At 30.7% G+C, this 19,042-nt stretch overlaps 3 protein-coding genes across 4 annotated transcripts; all 3 read left to right on the forward strand.

The window, feature by feature from the left end:
• Positions 1–1,147: 1,147 nt before the first annotated feature.
• Positions 1,148–12,097, forward strand: LOC141532239 (uncharacterized). 2 transcript variants are annotated; one of them, XM_074250483.1, is made up of 9 exons: positions 1,148–1,773; positions 2,141–2,285; positions 2,366–2,503; positions 2,605–2,795; positions 2,874–3,112; positions 3,762–4,178; positions 4,247–4,471; positions 11,790–11,895; positions 11,979–12,097. In XM_074250483.1, the coding sequence occupies exons 1-8, from the start codon at positions 1,213–1,215 to the stop codon at positions 11,827–11,829; spliced, it is 1,956 nt and encodes a 651-aa protein (XP_074106584.1). In that variant the 5' UTR covers positions 1,148–1,212; the 3' UTR covers positions 11,830–11,895; positions 11,979–12,097. The 2 variants fall into 2 exon arrangements, with proteins under 2 accessions (XP_074106584.1, XP_074106583.1); XM_074250482.1 differs by lacking the exons at positions 11,790–11,895; positions 11,979–12,097 and having other exon boundaries at positions 4,247–5,663.
• On the forward strand, positions 11,853–16,138 carry LOC141532389 (mast/stem cell growth factor receptor Kit-like). Its single transcript, XM_074250719.1, has 16 exons — positions 11,853–11,895; positions 11,979–12,106; positions 12,559–12,772; positions 12,846–13,000; positions 13,073–13,217; positions 13,287–13,610; positions 13,682–13,984; positions 14,050–14,204; positions 14,310–14,445; positions 14,528–14,641; positions 14,721–14,884; positions 15,008–15,143; positions 15,232–15,336; positions 15,411–15,641; positions 15,709–15,864; positions 15,938–16,138. Exons 1-16 carry the CDS (start codon positions 11,853–11,855, stop codon positions 16,003–16,005), a joined length of 2,577 nt encoding a protein of 858 aa, XP_074106820.1. The 3' UTR covers positions 16,006–16,138.
• Positions 16,139–18,384: 2,246 nt separating this feature from the next.
• LOC141532390 (uncharacterized) lies at positions 18,385–19,039 on the forward strand. Its single transcript, XM_074250720.1, has 4 exons — positions 18,385–18,432; positions 18,500–18,627; positions 18,689–18,943; positions 19,010–19,039. Exons 1-4 carry the CDS (start codon positions 18,390–18,392, stop codon positions 19,037–19,039), a joined length of 456 nt encoding a protein of 151 aa, XP_074106821.1. The 5' UTR covers positions 18,385–18,389.
• The last annotated feature ends 3 nt before the right edge of the window (positions 19,040–19,042 follow it).

Consider the following 19,042-nt stretch of genomic DNA (forward strand, 5'->3'; position numbering starts at 1 on the left):
TTTCCTCACAAATATGATAAAGCGACTAAAATAATTAATAGTATAAGTATTTGATGACAGACGAGGAATAAATTCCAAAGACCATTTAATATTTCGAGAATTCATTCTCATTTAATTTGAATTTGATCCACTTGTATACACAATACAAAAAAATGGGATTTTTTTATATTGATAAGCTTTAAAATTATTTTCTTTCCGTCAAATAAAAGAGAAATCAATTTTTTTATTTGTTTTCTGTTCAAAGGCTTAAAAAGTGATTTCAGAAGCACTGTAAAAATTTTTAAAAAAATGTCTGAAGAAAAATAACAAATTTTCAAATTAGATTTTAATCTAACACTTTTAAATAAAATAAACTTTTAAAATTAATATTGTTTCATCATAATTATATGCATGTCAATGTATTTTAAAAAATATTTGTAACTTCATAAGAAAATTACAAGATTAATCAAGAGATTAATGAATTCGATAAATCCCGAATGATGTATTCAAATTTTTGTCCACCTTTGACTATATTTAGCATCAAATAACGAGTTACAATAATTTTACTTGAGAAAATCTAAAAGAATTAGTTTAAAATAAAAATGATTAATAGTAAAGTTTTTGAAGCTTTTTTATCAAAGAAAAATGTAAATTATAAAGACAATTTTCCTTTAAAAAATTTCAATTTTTTAGAGTATTTAATATTTTAATTTAACTTTTTGCAAAGGAGAAATATAAACTATCTTGCGCCATCTGTTGGCCGTCGAGGAACTAAAGATTCACAATAATAAAATTTTTAATAGTACATCGAGTTATTTTTTTATTTTGAATTACTTTTTCAAATACAGATCAAAAATTTGAAATAAAAATCATTTTAAATTTTTCGACCCGGGAAATGAAAAAATATTAATTTTCTTAAAAAAATTTCAATTTTCAACGCAATTTTCTATTTTTAATTCAAAAAATTTTTTAATTAAAAAAAAATAAAATTACCCAGTATTTATCAATTTATTATTTTTTTAAACGCTAGTTATTTCCTCTGACACTAATCGGGTTTTTTACTGTCAATGATAAAAGACCATTCACTGGTTCTTTAATCTAAATTGATAAAAAAAAAAAAAAAACGTACTATTGTCTCAATCATTACTCGTGCAATTAACTTCCAAAATTGAACGTTTGTTAACCAACGTTAAAAATCATATTGAAAAAATTATTGAACAAAAAAATAACAGAATGATAGCAAAAGTAGCAGTAACTTTAATTTTAACATTTTTCGCGATCGATTGTGTGGAACCACTAAAAGAATCAGATATTTACGACACTACAGCAGTAAACAGATTCTTCCAAAGTTTGATGGAAAAAGTGGAAAGAAATACTTACCAATTAAAGAGTAAAACCGACGATGACACAAAGAACAGAATTTTAAAAAATATTTTATCGGATGCAGTTGGAGCGCTGGAAGCACTAAATACGATATCCAGCGACATTTTTGAAGAGTATTGGTATCCACCTTTCCGGATGCTTTTGAAAAATTTACAGGAGGCAGAAGTAAAGGGTGGAGAGGTCAGAAGATCTTTCTTACCGCTAGTAAGTAGCATGGAAGAAACTTGGACAATAATAGATGCTCGTGCTAAGTCGCTGATTTCTTTTCACGAGAGCGATGATTCCGATCATTTGGCTGGTTTGTGTCCGTTGTTGTTTGGAGTGACAAGATTTCTTGAAATTGATTATAGGGCGCAATCTATTGCGACGATTTATAAAAATTTTATTGAGAACGTTCTTCAAGGATTTAGTGTAAGCATTGAAATTTTTATTATTATACGATGTTAGTGCAACATGATTTGTCATGTTTCAATGACATGACAATCATGTTGCGGTAGAATGAGAAAAATCATGTGGCAGCAACATGATTTGTCATGTTTCAACGACATGACAGTCATGTTGGGGTAACATGAGAAAAATCATGTGGCAACAACATGATTTGTCATGTTTTGGCTACATGGCAGTCATGTTGCAGTATCATGACAGTCATGTAACAGCAACATGATTGTCATGTTGCTACCACTAAACTAGTTTTTTTGTTCATAATTCAAAATTCTTTGTAATAACATATTAACTGTACAAGTAATTATTTATAATATTAATAAAATTACTTTTCAAGTTGGAAAATTCTTGGAAATCTTGTGGTCAAAAAAGTTCATTGCGGGAAGGTTTGTTCAAATTTTTCCATAAAGTCATGACTTCATACCTCAAAGAATTCGTCTTGTATTGGTTTGTAAATATTGCAAACGCTCGATGTTTGGACAGTCAGTATCATTAGCAATGTTAACAGTCCAAATATTCTTGATATTCAATTATTTTAATTTGTTTTTTTATTATATTCCAGAAAATAGTCCTGGAATGTTAGGCAAGTTGTTTGGTATCTACTTGAATAAATTTGAGAAAAATTTAAAAATAACTAGAGATACTATTCATTTTTACAAATTTATTGTGTATAGGTGTGACGCAAATAAATTTGATGAATGTAAGTAGTACTACGTTTTTTTAACGTGCACAATAATCTTGGACAGGTCACGAATTATAATGATAAATTTTAATATAATTTATAATTTTATAATTTTGCAGATAATAGAGAATGGTATTATGAATTAGAAAAAATGATCCAAACAGTAATTGTCAATGAAAAAGATATGAGTATCGTAAAATCTTGTAGTCACAACTGTGATGTTTGTTCAATGAAATATCCAATTAATGATCGTGACTGTAGAGAATTCCGTGATTGTCACTTAATAAAAGGTCATTTGGAAGTGTGTAAGGTAATATATTAATTTTTCTCCAACTAAAATTAATAATTCATGAATCAATCATGCATTTGATACCGTATTCTTGATTAGACTTACGAAAAATACAACTCAAGACGCTTCCAGTGGTTCAAAGATTCTGAAGGAGTTGTTTATGGTAATCAAAGTCTCCCATGTTACCAGAAAGAATATTTAAGAAGCTATTATGACGGATGGAAACTCAGAGATTGCGACTACTGCATGTGTACTTGTGTCAAGAAACAAGAGCCTGGATACCATGTTGTGACTGCTATCAGCTTCAGGGAACAAGTATCGAATATTGCAGATAACATGTTGCGTATTTTTTTTATAATGTTAAAACAAGATTAGATCCTGAATATACACTGTATCTTGTTAAATTCACTTAAATTTGATCAGATTTGAGTAGATAAGATCAGATTTAGGGAGAATTGTTTATTTTTTCTGTTAAAAGTGATTAAATCTGACAAAATTTAGCTAATTTGATAGAATTTTGGTGATAATTTGACATAATCTTGTCAAATCTAAAAGTCATGCCAACAGATGAGATCATATTTAAAGAAACTTTATCATATTTTCTGAAAAAATTATTAGGTCTAACAAGATTTGATCAGATTAGAACAAATTTTAAAAAGATTTCACCAAATTTACGGAGAATTTATCATTTTTTCGGTAAAAAAGGATTAAATCTGACAAGATTTAACAAAATCTTTTTAAATTTTGTTAGATGAGGAGCAAATAGAAGTTCTTGACATAATATTGTCAAATCTAAGAGATATTTCATAAGATTAGAGCATATTTTGACAGATTTTATCGAATTTTTTGGAAAAATTGTTAGAAATAACAAGAATTGATCAGATTAGAATGATTTTTGAAAAGATTTCACCAAGATTAGATAATTCATGACATAGAATAAAATGAATTAAATCCTTATTAACATTTAAAAATTATTTTGCATCGCAGGGTAGTCATGGGGGTCAGATTTGTTCGACAAGATTACATGATCCACGTCCAAATAAAAGAAGGTAGACTAGGACTAACAAAATTCAACGGATACGATCCTTGGAAGCCATTAGAAGACATTGGCTACGACGAAAGCACGCAGAAATTTTTTATCAAAGACGGAAACAATACTCCAATGCAACTTGGTCTCGATTATTGGCACCCAGAAAGCATTAATCTTGACGACCTAGTTGCTCCACTTGGGTATGCTGTAACCGGGGTAAGATTTAGGCTTGCTGAAGATTCGCCAGATCATCAACTGAAATTTGATTCAATTGAACTACAAATACGAGTGTCACCCATGGATTTTCTAAGCGGAAGAATTTTAGATGATGATGAACGGACTTATTGGATATCCCCGGAACATAAAGATCAAAGGTTTGTCGATTAGATAGATAATCGTAGATTTCAAGTCTTGATCCTCAATGCTTCCGTTTCATTTTTAGAAGGACCGAACTGATCTTAAGCGAACCAGATCTTCCGACTAAGTCAACCAAAAATCTGTTTGATTCATCAAAAGGACAATTTGTCAAGTTCCAAAAATCTGATTTAAAGAAAGACGCTGGGCAATCAACCGTCCCGTTTTTTGACGCTATGGAGGTAGAAGGTGCTCCAGGGTTTCCAGTGGGAGGCGTTGGAATTGTTCATCGGGGGAAAAAGGGATTTGGGGGGTATTTAGCACTTAAAATTTTTGATTTAGATCTTTCTTACTATTTTAGAGATAGCATGTATGAAATGTCATAAAATTATTAGGGTAACTAATAAATTATACTAATAAAATGATTTAGTTCTATTTAATAAGATTCAGTTATGGTTACTAAATAATTTAGCGCTTCAAATTGTGCTTATTACGTTTTTGAACTCGAAGAGCTCAATAATATAATTCTGATGTAGTTTTGAGCTCTCCGAGCTCAAAAGTCTGATAGAAGTTTAATAAAACACTATTTTTTGAATTTTCAAACCGCAACAACTTTTGAATGAATTAACCGATTTTCACGCAGTTGGCGGCATTCGACGCAGTTTTTCGAATTCTATGATACATTTTTAAACACAAGTTGATAATACCGGAAGTTTCGGTGTAATTCGAAAAAAACGCTTTTATTCGATTTCTTTCGTCAACGATAACTCACGAACGAACCAACCGATTTTGACCGGCTTAGTGACGATCGACGTGGTTTTTCGATGTTAAGAGCTGATTAGTTTTTGGAATTGATCGATCGAGCCGTTTAAAAGTTATTCAAAAAAAACTTGATGAGGTTTACATACATACACACATACACACATACATACATACATAGACACTATCGCGGGAATAGTCAGAGAAGCTTCCTAGGACCTCAAAACGTCAAGATCTGATGAAAACTCGATTTTCGGAAAACGGGGTAAAAACAATAATATCCCGAGTTTTGAAAATTTTCAATTTTTTTAGCGGGAAGTTAAAAAATTATTATTATAAAAAAAAGAGTGTGTGTACTCATGTACACGCGTTAGAAGTTATACTTCTTTGGCGTATAGAAAAAAAAATAACTAAAATTCAGTGGTGATTAACGATAAATATTATACTAAAATTAATTAAAAAGATTACATTTAAATGAAAAACGTTTTATTTACGTGAAAATATGACTACATAGTAAAAATATACAATCATTATGACTATGAATTAAATATATTTATAAATATTTTAAATAAACTATTTTATACTTGTAGATTCTTCTCGTAGTGACTGAATAGGGACGTGAGTAACAAGAGGTTTGTGGTAGCTAAAGTATGATATAAATAGTCTTGTTGAAACTGTAGATAAGTACCTTGTAAATACACCATCAATAGTGGTGCCATGCCGTGTTGATGAAACTGAAGTGTCATTATTAATTGATAGATTTAAATCGTCATTAAAAAATTTTATCAGTGGCTCAGAAGTCTTTGAATTAAAGTTTATATTAAAGTCTCCACTCAAAATCATAGGTAACTTTTATATATGTTTATATAAATATCTCATGTTAAGCTGAGTGCTCGTAATTTTTAGAGTTACTTAATAAAATTTGTTTGTTATAATAAGAATATAAAAAAAATAATTAAAATATCAATAAATCAAATTTAACGAATAGTTAAGAACAAAAACAGTATGAACACTCAGTATTTAGGGTTTATATAAACATGTATAGAAAATAAATTAATTTTTTTTATTTATACTTAAAACTTATTAATGTATCAGAAATAAAACAAAACATAAAAAATCTATTTTTTAAATAATAATAACGTAATAATTTTTGATTAATGATATAAATAAATTATACATACCGACAATCAACCTTAAATCTATAAATGCACTCAAAATAGTTTATTTAAATCAGTTTTATCAATAATATTCAATTTATATATATATATATATATATATATATATATATATATATATATATATATATATATATATATATACATGTATACTAATAAATTATTAGTATATACTATCACCGTCGTGTATAAAATTGATTTAATAAAAACACCAAAATAACGTTTATTTATTCACACTGTTTGATTATACTGTAACGAAACACGTGTTCTAACTTAGGGATGCACGATTCAAAATCGATTCTTACTAGAATCGATCTTTTCCTGTTGTCGATTCGATTATTTAGATCGATTCTTCAGAGTCGGAATCGATCGTCTAAAAATAAAATGGCGACGATGACCGGGAATTTTGAAAGAAAGTATTTTTTAAGTAATTTAAAAACTTGATTCTAAAATTGAGATAAAATTTTTTTTAAATATTATAACAAATTAATTGTAGCAGTTAAAATGAGAAAAATCCCACTTATAGAAATTATTCAAATCAACAAGTGTAATTTTTTAACTCATTTACTATATAAATAAAATACAAATATGGTGAAATATCTAATAAATTCTGTGTCATTGAAAATTTTTATAATCGTATTAGAAAAAAAATTTATCGATAGTCCTTCTCAAGAAGATGAAAACGCAATTGAGTTTTGAACCGAGAAAAAAAAATCTGCACCAGTTTTATCATCGATAGCCTTAGAACACCTCACGATTCCTGCAACTTCTGTCCCGTGTGAAAGACTTTTTTCTATTGCTAGTCATATTGGAAATGCTATCAGAAATCGATTAAGTGCTGACCATTTTCAGCAAATATTGTTCCTTAAATCCCTACCAACAGCGGAATGGTATTTCTAATAAAAAAAACTTAATTTTACTTTCTTTTAATAATTTTATTATTATTTTTGAAACTAGAAAAAAATATTTATTTTTTTATTAAAATATACATTTAACTAATAATACTTTTTATTTTATTAATATTTAATAGCAGTATTAATATTTAATTAAATCAATTTAATTAATAATTAATTAACTCATTTAAATATGAGAAAGCATTTAGTAAAAAAATTATAATTCACTGTTATTAAGTGCAATAAAATATTATTTTCAATCTAGAAGAAATGTCTATTTTAATAATTGAAAATGCATTAGTATAAGCCATATTAATTTTTAAATTAGTTCAATATAATGATATGGATTTCTTTAAACTTGAAAATTACGCCTTCATTCAAACGATCGATTATCAGTGGATCGATTCTTTCACACTCGATTTTATCAAGGATCAATTCTTTCAATAAAATTTATCGCGATTCTCGAGATCGATTTTTCTTTTGGAATCGTGCATCCCTATTCTAACTTAGAACTTCTAACTACAAAAATACTAGAATATACAACTTGAACATAGCTATCGACTTTCATGCCACCTAGAACTAATTTCATACTGTTAAATTTGGGAGTCGGTGTGCGCGCGCATCGTAAAAATTCACCCTCATCAATTTTCTCCAACGCGCCAAAAGAAGTATAACTTCAATAAATTTTTTTTTTTGAATTTCTGCAATAACTTAAAACCCGAGTTATAAATAATAAGTCTTGGTTGTCATAGGTAATTCTTGTCATTGTCTTTACTGGAGCATCGCAATGTGGCCGTTGTACATAAAAAAGGGAAAAAATATAGAAGCATGTAATGATCTGTTGGCGATTGCAAGTACAAAGCGCCGCCATTCAACGTCGGTAGATACTGTTGGTACTGAAGTTGTTGAGTACCACAAGTCGCGGTCTCGCTTCTTCAGTTGCGGTCTCAACTCGGTCTTGGGTTTAAACTTGCTTAGTATATTGCAGTGCAATCTCATACGTTTCATCCTCTCTCTATTTACCACCAGACATGACTATAATTCCGTCTCTCAGTACATGTCATGTCTACGTACTCGTCATTGTCTCCTGCTACTTTGAGGCCTCATACTTTGACCGGCGGTCTTGCCGCGGGACGTTTGATCTTTATAAGCCTTGCCCTCTGGTATAAAAAAATTTCATGGGAGTTGATTCTGCTTGAAACGTACGTTGTATTTGCAATATTGAGTAAATAAATTAATTACTGAATTATTTTTTCTGCTGCATTCACATTGACCGGTAAGGCCGGTCCCTACATTTTATTATCTTGCAAATTGTGCTTTTAAAATGAATCAAAGTCAGTTAAAATTTTTCGATTAAAAACAAAATGTGAAAATTTATTATCCAATGAAAAACAATAGTATCGCGACAATGACAATAATGATCCTCGCCTTCAACGATTCTCTAATTTATAACCCGATAATAATAACGGGCATAGCAATAACAAGGACACTTATAATGCAAATTAACCACTCGCGTCATTTTCATCCAGTATTTAACGTACTTGGGTATACAACAATATTGTCAGCAGGTATAAATATCTACTAGCGTTCTGGCATATAACGTGTGTGGATACGTGTGTGTCGTGTAATGACTAAATAAATGGCAACAACTGGCGCGATGTCAAAACACAATCTGTATCCAAAATATAGTGATACCCTCACTCGTAAACATAAAATAGCCGCACGTTCAACTAACATGTATTGTTATCATAATTGCAGCTAGCGCCAACTAACCTCCAATGTTTGTGTAACTTAAGAATTATAAATGCGTACGTTGACATTTGTCACGGATGTTTTTGATTGAGTTATTGGCTTTTATATTTAACTGTATGATAATTTGACAAATGTACGAAATTGTTATTGTAATCGTAAGCGAACGCTTTTTTGTCGATAGAGATTCGTGTAATCCAAGCTCTTCATCAAACGAAACATGCTAACCAAAACAAGGGGAAGCGATGTAGTGAAACTCTTTAAACAGTTGCACTTGTCATTTTGTTCCTCTCTTTCGCACACTTGACGTACTTTTACGCCCTGCGAAATACATCATACCACTTAATTTAAATGTTCACAGATATGTGCTTCTGATATTATGACCGATGAACGTGACAGCAGTACATGGAGATAAAGTTAAAGAACTTTTACTATTTTACTATCGTTATTTTTAATTTCCCACTAAGAAAATTTAAAATTTTCAAAACTCGGGAAGTTATTGTTTTTACCCCGTTTTTCGAAAATCGAGTTTTCATCAGATCTTGACATTTTGAGGTCCTAGGAACCTTTCCTGACTATTCCCGCGATAGTGTCTGTATGTCTGTATGTATGTGTGTATGTGTGTAAACCTCTCATAACTTTTGAACGGCTTGGCCGATTTGATCGCGGTTGGTGTTATTTGAAAGGGCTTGATCAAACTTAGATTTTAAATACAATTTGGACCGATTCCGACCGGTCGATTTTGAGGAATCTTAAAAAAATTACGAAAAAAAATTTTTTCAAATCAAGTTTTTTTTTAATAACTTTTAAACGGCTTGATCGATCAATTCCAAAAACTATTCAGCTCTTAACATCGAAAAACCACGTCGATCGCCACCAAGCCGGTCAAAATCGGTTGATTCGTTCGTGAGTTATTGTTGACGAAAGAAATCGAATGAAAGCGTTTTTTTCGAATTACACCGATACTTCCGGTCTTATTAATTTGTGTTTAAAAATGTATCATAGAATTTGAAAAACTACGTCGAATGTCGCCAACTGCGTGAAAATCGGTTCATTCATTCAAAAGTTATTGCGGTTTGAAAATTCAAAAAATAGTGTTTTATTAAACTTCTATCAGACTTTTGAGCTCGGAGAGCTCAAAACTACATCAAAATTATATTTTTGAGCTCGAAGAGCTCAAAAATGTAATAAGCGCAATTTTGAGTATATATCTTGATGCTTAACTCAAGACATACAGTAAAATTATCTCGATTGGATTATAATTAATTTTAATTTAATTCAAATTTAACAATAAAGATTATCCTAATAATAAGCTGCTCAAAATAATAAATCTCAGAACAATCGAGAATTTTGTGACTCACAAAACAGACAGCGTTGTCTTTTACAGTCTTCCGGTATCTTGACCAATTTTTATAGGATGTATAGACATAAATATAGACAGATATTAAGTACCGGTATAAATATAATGAGAATAATGATAATGATAAAAAATAATGAGGTATAAAGAAAAGACTCGAGTCGCAGCAAGATGGCGCTGGCTGAGTGGCTATTGAGATCGGTACGAGGAATATTGGAGGCAATGAGCCAAGTTACTTTTAACAAGGCGTACTATCTTCCTCCAGTCGAATGATCCCCTTGGATTTAGAATATGACAACCAAAAGTCAAATATCCTATTCAAACTTATCACAAAGATGCATTATTTACTCACTCGAAGATTTTTATGGTATAAAAAGTTTGGAAACAAATAATTACATATTTTATAAATTTTAAATTTGGTTGTTTATCTTGGTTAATTAAAAAAGACTGTAACAAGAAATTTGCAAAGTGGAAAAATCTAGTTTGAAATATATTATTTAATTTATAAGAAATTACTGTTGTGTTGGAGTTATCAGACGTTAGAGTGCTTTTTTATTAATTATTAGTAACAGTAATATTAAAGTATCATAAAAAATTTTTTTAATGTCGCTAATATAATTATTATCAAATAAATTGTTATCAATAAAAAATAAAAAAAATGTTTTTTCAACAATAAATTTTTTTCTTCTTATTGCTTCTCTTCTCTATTTATGGATTTAAAAGTAATAGAAGAATTGAGAAAAATAAAAACTGCTTTAATTTAATAAAAAATAGATAAGAAAAAAGAGAACAGTCGAGTAAACGTAAAAATGAATGATAACAAATCGATAATTATAAAAATGTAGGTGTGTTATTACTATTTTTACATCGATTGGAGCAAAAAAAATTTTTTTATACACCCTTATGGTTTTAGTAACGCGAAATATTATTATACGAGTTATTCTACTGGAATTGTTTCTCAAACTTTAAACGCGATTTTCTCAAAACTAATTTTTTTGAAGTGATTAACATGATATTTCAAGTTCTACCCGACCGATTCCTTTGAAATTTGGTGGGAATTTTCTTTATATATCTCTCTGTCGCGTCTGTCTTGGATTTTGAAAAATTTCAATTTAGAGTATTTTTAAAATATTCAAAAAGTCGTAAAATAATCTAAAGATCTTTTTAAAAAAATTTTTAAATTTTTAAAATAGTCTTGGTTTGTGTCACGTTACCCTTACTTAGGCTTTATTTCCCGCGGGTACCTTAGTATAATTTTTAAAGTTATTATTTTAAATTATAATTGACTATTTAAGCTAACAGATGCATCAAATTTTGTATCCTTCTTCTTTCTATTTCATCATCCAAATAAACCCTTCATTTTTTTTAGTTCACCTAATTCTTTGTTTCGATTAGTGTCACATTATGTTGCAATCATAAAAATCTAAAAGTTTTAACAATAAACTATTTGTTAAAAATTTTTAAATGAATTCCAGTCAATTATAGCACATGCCTGAAGCAAAGGCGCATGGGTTTGTCATATTTCCAATTAATGAATCATCTATTAATGCAATTAACCAAGACATTAAAGTGACACTAAATTCTTTATCAATGTGTATCATGTCTAAGAACATATGCTGACGTAACAATACTATTTCATCAAAGTCTAATATAGAACTCTAATTTTACGAGCTATAGCATTAGACATATTTTTTTCAGGTATATAAAACCCTCGTTAGATATTAATGGTTCTATTTAGAGATCGAAAATTAAGGAGTAAAAATGTTCAACAAACACTTCATTCTTTTACTGATAAATATTTGTCGTAAGTAAATTATTATCTGAATATCAACGTATTGCACTGACTGGTGATTGTGTAGTAAATGAAAAAAATTTTTTTTTCTACAGTTTGTTCGTCGAAGCTGACCATTTCACCCTGTAACGACATTGAGATAGATCAGGGCGGAAAACTAGAAATAAGCTGTACAGCTTTGGAACCAGTCGATTTCATCTATCCAATATCGATCGAACCTGTGGTAAGTTGGACACTTTAACACTCGTCATAAAAATTAAGGGATGGAAAAAAAATTATAAATTTTTCCGTGTTTTGATAATTTGATAATTTTTTTGACTGAAAAAAAGACGAAAATTTGCATTATTAAGGATTTTTAAATAACTTTGAATTAAAGGGATGAACGAAGGATATCATCAATAACTTTTAAACTTTAAATTGTCCTCTAAGATCCTTGAAAAAATTTTTTTTTCATAGTTCTCCAACGCTTCAAATTCTTTGTTTTCGCAAAAATCGCTATTATGAACAATTTTCCGATTTTTTTAATTAAAAATTTTTTTTTCAATTAGTATTTAAAAGAACACAATAGAATATGTAACAGAGTACCAAATTGCGTCATCAGCATCTTTGTTTAAAATTCACCTTAAATGTGTTTAATGAAAATTGATTAATCTACAAAGACAATTTTTTCCTTAGGCTATCAGATCAGAAGTAAAACTGTCGAACGAACAAGTAAATGGCTTAACTAAGTTCAAATTGACAAGATCTAATTCAGTTTATAACGACAGTGGGTGGTACGGATGTGTCGAGAAGAGCAAGTACAAACCTGGTCCTCATGTTGGTAAAATTGACGTAACGCCACAAAATTATAACGATGCAAATGTAAAATGGATCTACGTCACCGTGAAATGTAACTCAAAATTTTATTTTTTTACAACAGCCTTACCTTTTCCGTAAGGATTTTAATGATACTTTAATTCCAGCACCAATATACAAGTTAGATGTCATGCCATTCTTGCTTGTAAATCCCGATGTTGAATATGTTTTATTGAAAAAAGAGAACGATGATGTAATTCTGCCCTGCCGATCAACTTCTTCCGACTATTCAGTGAAACTTTACAGTTCGATTGATAATACAGTAAGTCATGCTTTGGATATTGATGATCACATGCGTACGTAAGCGACGATGTTAATTCTGTTGTGCTTACAGCTCGTTGATTCATTCGAGTATGATCCAAAAAAAGGAATAACTCTAAAAAACATCAAAAAAGGTAGTCCTTTACGATACTACTGTGTGGCGGAGAAAAAAGATGGAACGAAGGAAGAAATAAAGAAATTTAAAATCGAAATAATAGGTATTGAGCATTACATCGATGTTTGTGGTGTAACTGATTGTAAGTAACGCTTTTTTTCTAAATTCTCAGATAATTATTCGGAAAAGCCTGTAATCACCACCGATAAGTTCACTTTGATGGAGATCGGTAAGGATTTCAGTATGCAGTGCACCAGTCTCATTTCGGATTACGAACGCTTCGTTCTTGATTGGACGGTTCCTCAAACTGATCGCATAATCAAGAATGTAACAACGAGCTTGGAGATTGCTCCTGAAAATGAGAAATTAGATTATAAACGAGTAACGGTTAAACTGACGATTAAAAATGTAGTTAAAGAAGATTTTGGTAATTACGAGTGTCGGCTTTATAAATATGCGTCCGTAGAAGCAGCCAACATCAATCTAACACCCCATGGTGAGTCATTGATCATTAGAGGTGAGTTGATGTAATTAAGAAGTTGACTAATAATTCTGTTGATTCTTCAGAACGGAAGCATCTAGAAATATCGTTGAATGGCCCCAAAACTGTTGACGTAATCAAAAGCGGTGCTTCGCACACGTGGACAATTGACATCGACGCGTTTCCTCTGCCTGAATTACAGTGGACTGACCCTCAAGGAAATAGAATCATTGAACCACTCAAAATGAGACTTTTTTCCGTAAATGATGAAAAATTTTCGATTGATTATACGAAGACCAAATTTACTATCGATGATTTAGGCATACATACTATCCTTGCTAAACATGCAGACATGCAAAAGAAGGTCACTTTCAAGGTTTTGGCTGAAAGTATGTTACTAATATCTAAATAGATAGTTTATATAACAAAATTATTGACGTAAATCTTTCATTAGCATCACCGAAAGTCCTGGAAGTCAAGCAGAATGAAGCGTGCTTATCAAAAGGAGCAACGGTCTTTCAATGCCAAGCCAAAGGTTATCCTGTGCCAGAAGTAACCTGGAGTTGTATGGATAAGGACGGTCTTGTAGGAAACGGAACTGAATTTAAGGTAATTAAATGCTGTTCACAAAGAATTATGATTAGCGGCTCAATCGTGATAAAAGACGAATTATTTCAAGATAATTTTCAATCGGAATCATTGTCTTTGTTTTAGGTCATTAAAGAAGAGCCCAAAGAATTTGAAATATCATCCGTTGTGATGGTAGAAAACTGCCCGCAAGGATTCGTAGTTTGTAAAACGCATAATAATAACGGAGATTATGCTCTGACGAAACCGATCAGTAAACAAGGTATACATTGACTTTTTTTTAGTTTTTTGTTAATCATGAATAGCCGTTTAATTTAATTTCCTATAATGTTCGATCTGAAAAGTTCCTGCTGAAGGCACTGACCAATCTGGCAGTGATGGTTGTCCGTACGTTGAGAAACCGAAGAATAATGATGGTAATAGCACAGATGGTAACTCTTTGAAAAAAAAGATCGAAGGTATCTATTTAAACCAAAAAAATTAATTACAAATGTTTGTAAAGTGAAATATCATTAACTCGTTATAATTTTTCTTCAGTTTCTCCGAAGATCATAAAAATCGAACCAAATAAGAAGACGTATAAGTTACTCGAAGTAGTAGAGTTCTCGTGCCAAGCATCAGGTAACCCTAAGCCGGTTATTACATGGGAGTTTTTGGATGACCGCCATACTCTCATAGAAAATGGGAAGAAATTCTTTGAGGTAATTAGTGCATTTATAAAAATATAGTTATTGAATTCACTAGATGTAATCATTTTGCATTTTTTCGAAGTGTATACTTTTTAATCTGAAAGAATGTTCTAGCAATAATTTTGAATGTTCAAGGTCACTAAAAAAACTTCTGGTGATACTATAGTGACATCGGTTGTAAAAGTCATAATCGTATTGCCTGGTTACGTATCTTGCAAAGCAAAGAACAAGCTTGGCGACGATAACAAACTAGAAAAGGTCGATGTTGAAGGTATATAATCAAGCTTTATGTTGAGATAAATCGATTATACTGAATTGTTTAGATAGAGCTAAATTTTTTTTTCCTTTTTTTTGTGAAGTTACTCAGACTCAAGTTCAACAGCCCAGTGTTCAACCTCCAGTGGCTAGTACCTCAGCGCTAGTTACTAACAATCAAGTTGACGTAACAACAAAGAAGGCCGAAGGTAGGCATTGAATTGGTTTCAACAAGTCAGATGATTGTCAAATAGAAAGTAATGCATGATTTTGTTTTACAAAGTTTCAGGTCCTGCATCCGAGAAGCCTGGTTCTGTAGAAAAAGCATCAAGTACTGAAGCAACGAAGACTGAAGCTAAGCCAGAAGATGGTGATAAATTCAGTTTAGGCACAGAGGACCAAGAAGTGAACGTAACTAAAGGAACTGCCGTTACTTTGCATTGCAACGCATCAACTTCCTTATTCGGCGTTGATGTCAAATGGTACAACGCCTCTAATGTCCTTGCAACTGGTGGTAAGCTTGCTTTTGTTGCTCAGCAACCAATGAATGGGCAACCTTCTGACAAAATTATCAATTTTAGGGAGAGTTGAGATAAAAGAAACCAAAGAAGCAGCTTTGCATTCGCTGCATCTCACTATAACAGACATGCAGAAATGGGACGAAAATGACTACTCTTGCGAAGGAACAAAATTGGACGGTACTGCTGTCAGAAAACTTTATCACGTGCATGTCAATGGTAGGTATCGAGCTTCTGCATATCTTTGCTAAATTTGATGTTAAGATTATCATAAATTATTTATTTGTTTCAGCCTCTGCTGTGTTCACTGCTTCAATCATCTTGCAGTTATCGATAATGTTGCTGGCATATTTCATGTAATTGCTGTCAATCCAAGCAGTGGTTGCCTAGACTCGTGTTAGTTATAAGATAAATTTGTTAGTTACTGTAAGATATGAAATACAAAAAACACCAAAGAAATGATTATGATTTTCAATAATTTAAAAAATTTTGTAAGCACAAAAATTAATAAAACAATTTTTTTAAATTTAATTGTGTTACTAAATGTTTTATTATTTATGAAATTCGTGGAATTTTCCTATCATTTTTCGGATATTAAGACAGTCATTTATTTAATTGATTTTATTTCAAGCACTGACTGAAAATACATGAAATTACCTTGACGAATTCATACTGCAAAGATATGAGGTGAAAGAAAATCATACATTCTAATTTTTGTAATTATAATCAAAAAAGTTTGGAAAATCCAAAAGTGCACGCCCCATAAATTCATTTTCTAAAATAAAATTGATTAATATATAATACATCTACTTTTAAATTTTTTGCGCCATTGTCTATTCAGAAAGGAAAGGTACCGCGCATGTGTTGTAAGCGAACCTCATTTTTTAAAAATTTTGTGTTGAAACTAGTATTTTTCGATCACATTTATCTGTAAATATTATTCTACAAGTGCGATAGAAAATTACTTGTTTTTTGTTAGGCGAGAGTAGAGAACTACCTCATCCTCTTTGCTTATGATGTGTGAAAAATCAAACGGTTTAAGTATTAAGTATAAAAAAAATAATAATATAATAGCCATATATAATAGCTAAATTTGTCATTAAAGACAAATTTGGGAATTAGGGAAATAAAGGATAAGGGGGAAGGGGAGGACCTATACTCAGTAGATTTATATAATATATATTATATAAATCTAATATATTATATATATATATATATTTATTATTTATAAATTATAATAATTTTTATATTTATTATAATGTATGTATTATAATAACTATAATATTTAATATATAATAGCTATATTTATATTATATATATTATAATAGCAGATGACTCAGGGATTTATACTGTCTCGAAGAAGACGACTATCAAGCCTGTGAATTTGAATGACTGTCAGCCAAAGACACGCGTCAAAGGTATGTAAGATTTATTCCACCTGAATCTTCGATTGGGAATTTTTGCGACGTCTTGTTTATTGAAATTCAGGATAATAAACCAACGAAGCCTACCGATGAGCCAGATGATGTTGGTTCATCCAGTTTAGGCACAGTCAACCGAGAAATGATCATAAATGAAGGAATTATTATCACAATGCAATGCAGTGCATCTATTGACAAGTTCCCTGATGATATTAAATGGTACAAGTCTACCAATCTCCTTGCAACTGGTGATAAGCTTGCTTTTGTTGTTCAGCAGCCAATTCATGGATAACCCAATGACAAAATTATCAATTTTAGGAAGAATTGTGATAAAAGAAACCAAAGAAGCGCCTTTGCATTCGTCGCATCTGACCATAGCAGACATCAAAAGGTGGGACGAAGGTAACTACTCTTGCGAAGGAACGGCGAAGAACGGTTCTGTTGTTAAAAATTATTATCAGGTGTATGTCAATGGTAGGTATCGAGCTTTTGCACACCTTAAAGTTCCCTCACGAACATCCGATCTTTGCTTATGTGTTGATATTAAAATTAATTATTTATTTCAGCCTCTGCTGTGTTTTCAGCTTCGGTAATCTTGCAGTTGTCTATAATGCTGTTATTATTTGCTTGATGAAGTCCTGGAAAAAATCTTTTTTTATTTTAACTTAAAAATTGATAAAAAAATAAATTTTCAACTTAAATTTATATTTTCAGCGGAAATTTGAACGATAAAAAATAAAATATAAAAATGTTTTTTTTAACCGATAAACCAGAATTAGAAATCAAGGTCAGCCAACTCCGAGCGATATAAATTATTTATAGAATAAATGGAAGTTTTTCTTTTATTGTGAAAACCATAAATGTGAATTATAAATAAATGAAATTTTGGTTTTTTAAATAATGATTTTCGTGAAATTGCACTGTACTTTTCCAACTCCTGACTTTTTTAAATATATAAGCTCATTCCGATATAACAAAATTTTTAAAATCGTAAACTACAATAGTTACATTTCTAATTGAGTCTACTGATAAGAATTATGAGTGCTTGAGCAATACCTATCGGAATTACCCATGCTTCCTTGTAATAACGATCCATTATTACAATTAACGAATACAATAATCTAAAACTAAATACAATAAAATCTATAATCAGTATGAGTCATTTCCGAGAACAGATATTAACTATTAAATAAAATTCCGTTTGAAAACTAACATAATAGCCCAATTGTGCGTGTTATAACATTAAATATATATTCTTGATGTAACATCAAACTTAATGACGAATCGCACTTCCGTCAAAGGATTGAAAATTAAAGAACGAAAATGCTTATCAAACATTTCATTCTTCTGCTGATGGATCTTTGTCGTAAGTAAATTATTTATCCAATATTTGAAAATTACATTGTAGATAATAATTTTTATTTTTCCTCCAGTCTGTTTATCAGAGCTGACTATCGCTCCAACTGGCCAAATTGTGATAAATCAGAGCGATCTGTTAGAAATAACCTGCACAGCTTCGGAAGACGTCGATTTTTTTTATCCAAAACATCTTTCAGACTGGGTAAGTTGGATATTTTAATCTATTTAGAAGATCACTAGGTAGACGATTGAATATTTTTTAGTTGGACACGTCACCATCATCAATCACCAACGAAACTGCAAATGAAGGATCAAAATTCATATTTAGAAGGCCAAAAGCAGTTTTTAAAGACACTGGATATTATGGATGTGTTGAGGCCAGAAAAAATGAGCGAAAGCTGAATCTCCTGGACACTCGACACTCGAGCTTAAAGCGGAAAGAACCGGAAAACTTGTCTGTAAAGCGTGCAATGAAGCTGGCTGCGTATCTTCCGTTGCCAAAATTATCAACGTACCAGGTAACCATTGACAGTAGATTAAAAAAAATGGTGCAATGCAAAGTAAAATCTTGTATTCTTCTTTAGTGTCTATGGAAGTGGAGCCCGAAGTACTAACGA

Source organism: Cotesia typhae, unplaced genomic scaffold (assembly GCF_013202065.1).
Source record: "Cotesia typhae breed Kobodo isofemale line unplaced genomic scaffold, CoteBio_Ctyphae contig_59, whole genome shotgun sequence".
Lineage (NCBI taxonomy): Eukaryota > Metazoa > Arthropoda > Insecta > Hymenoptera > Braconidae > Cotesia > Cotesia typhae.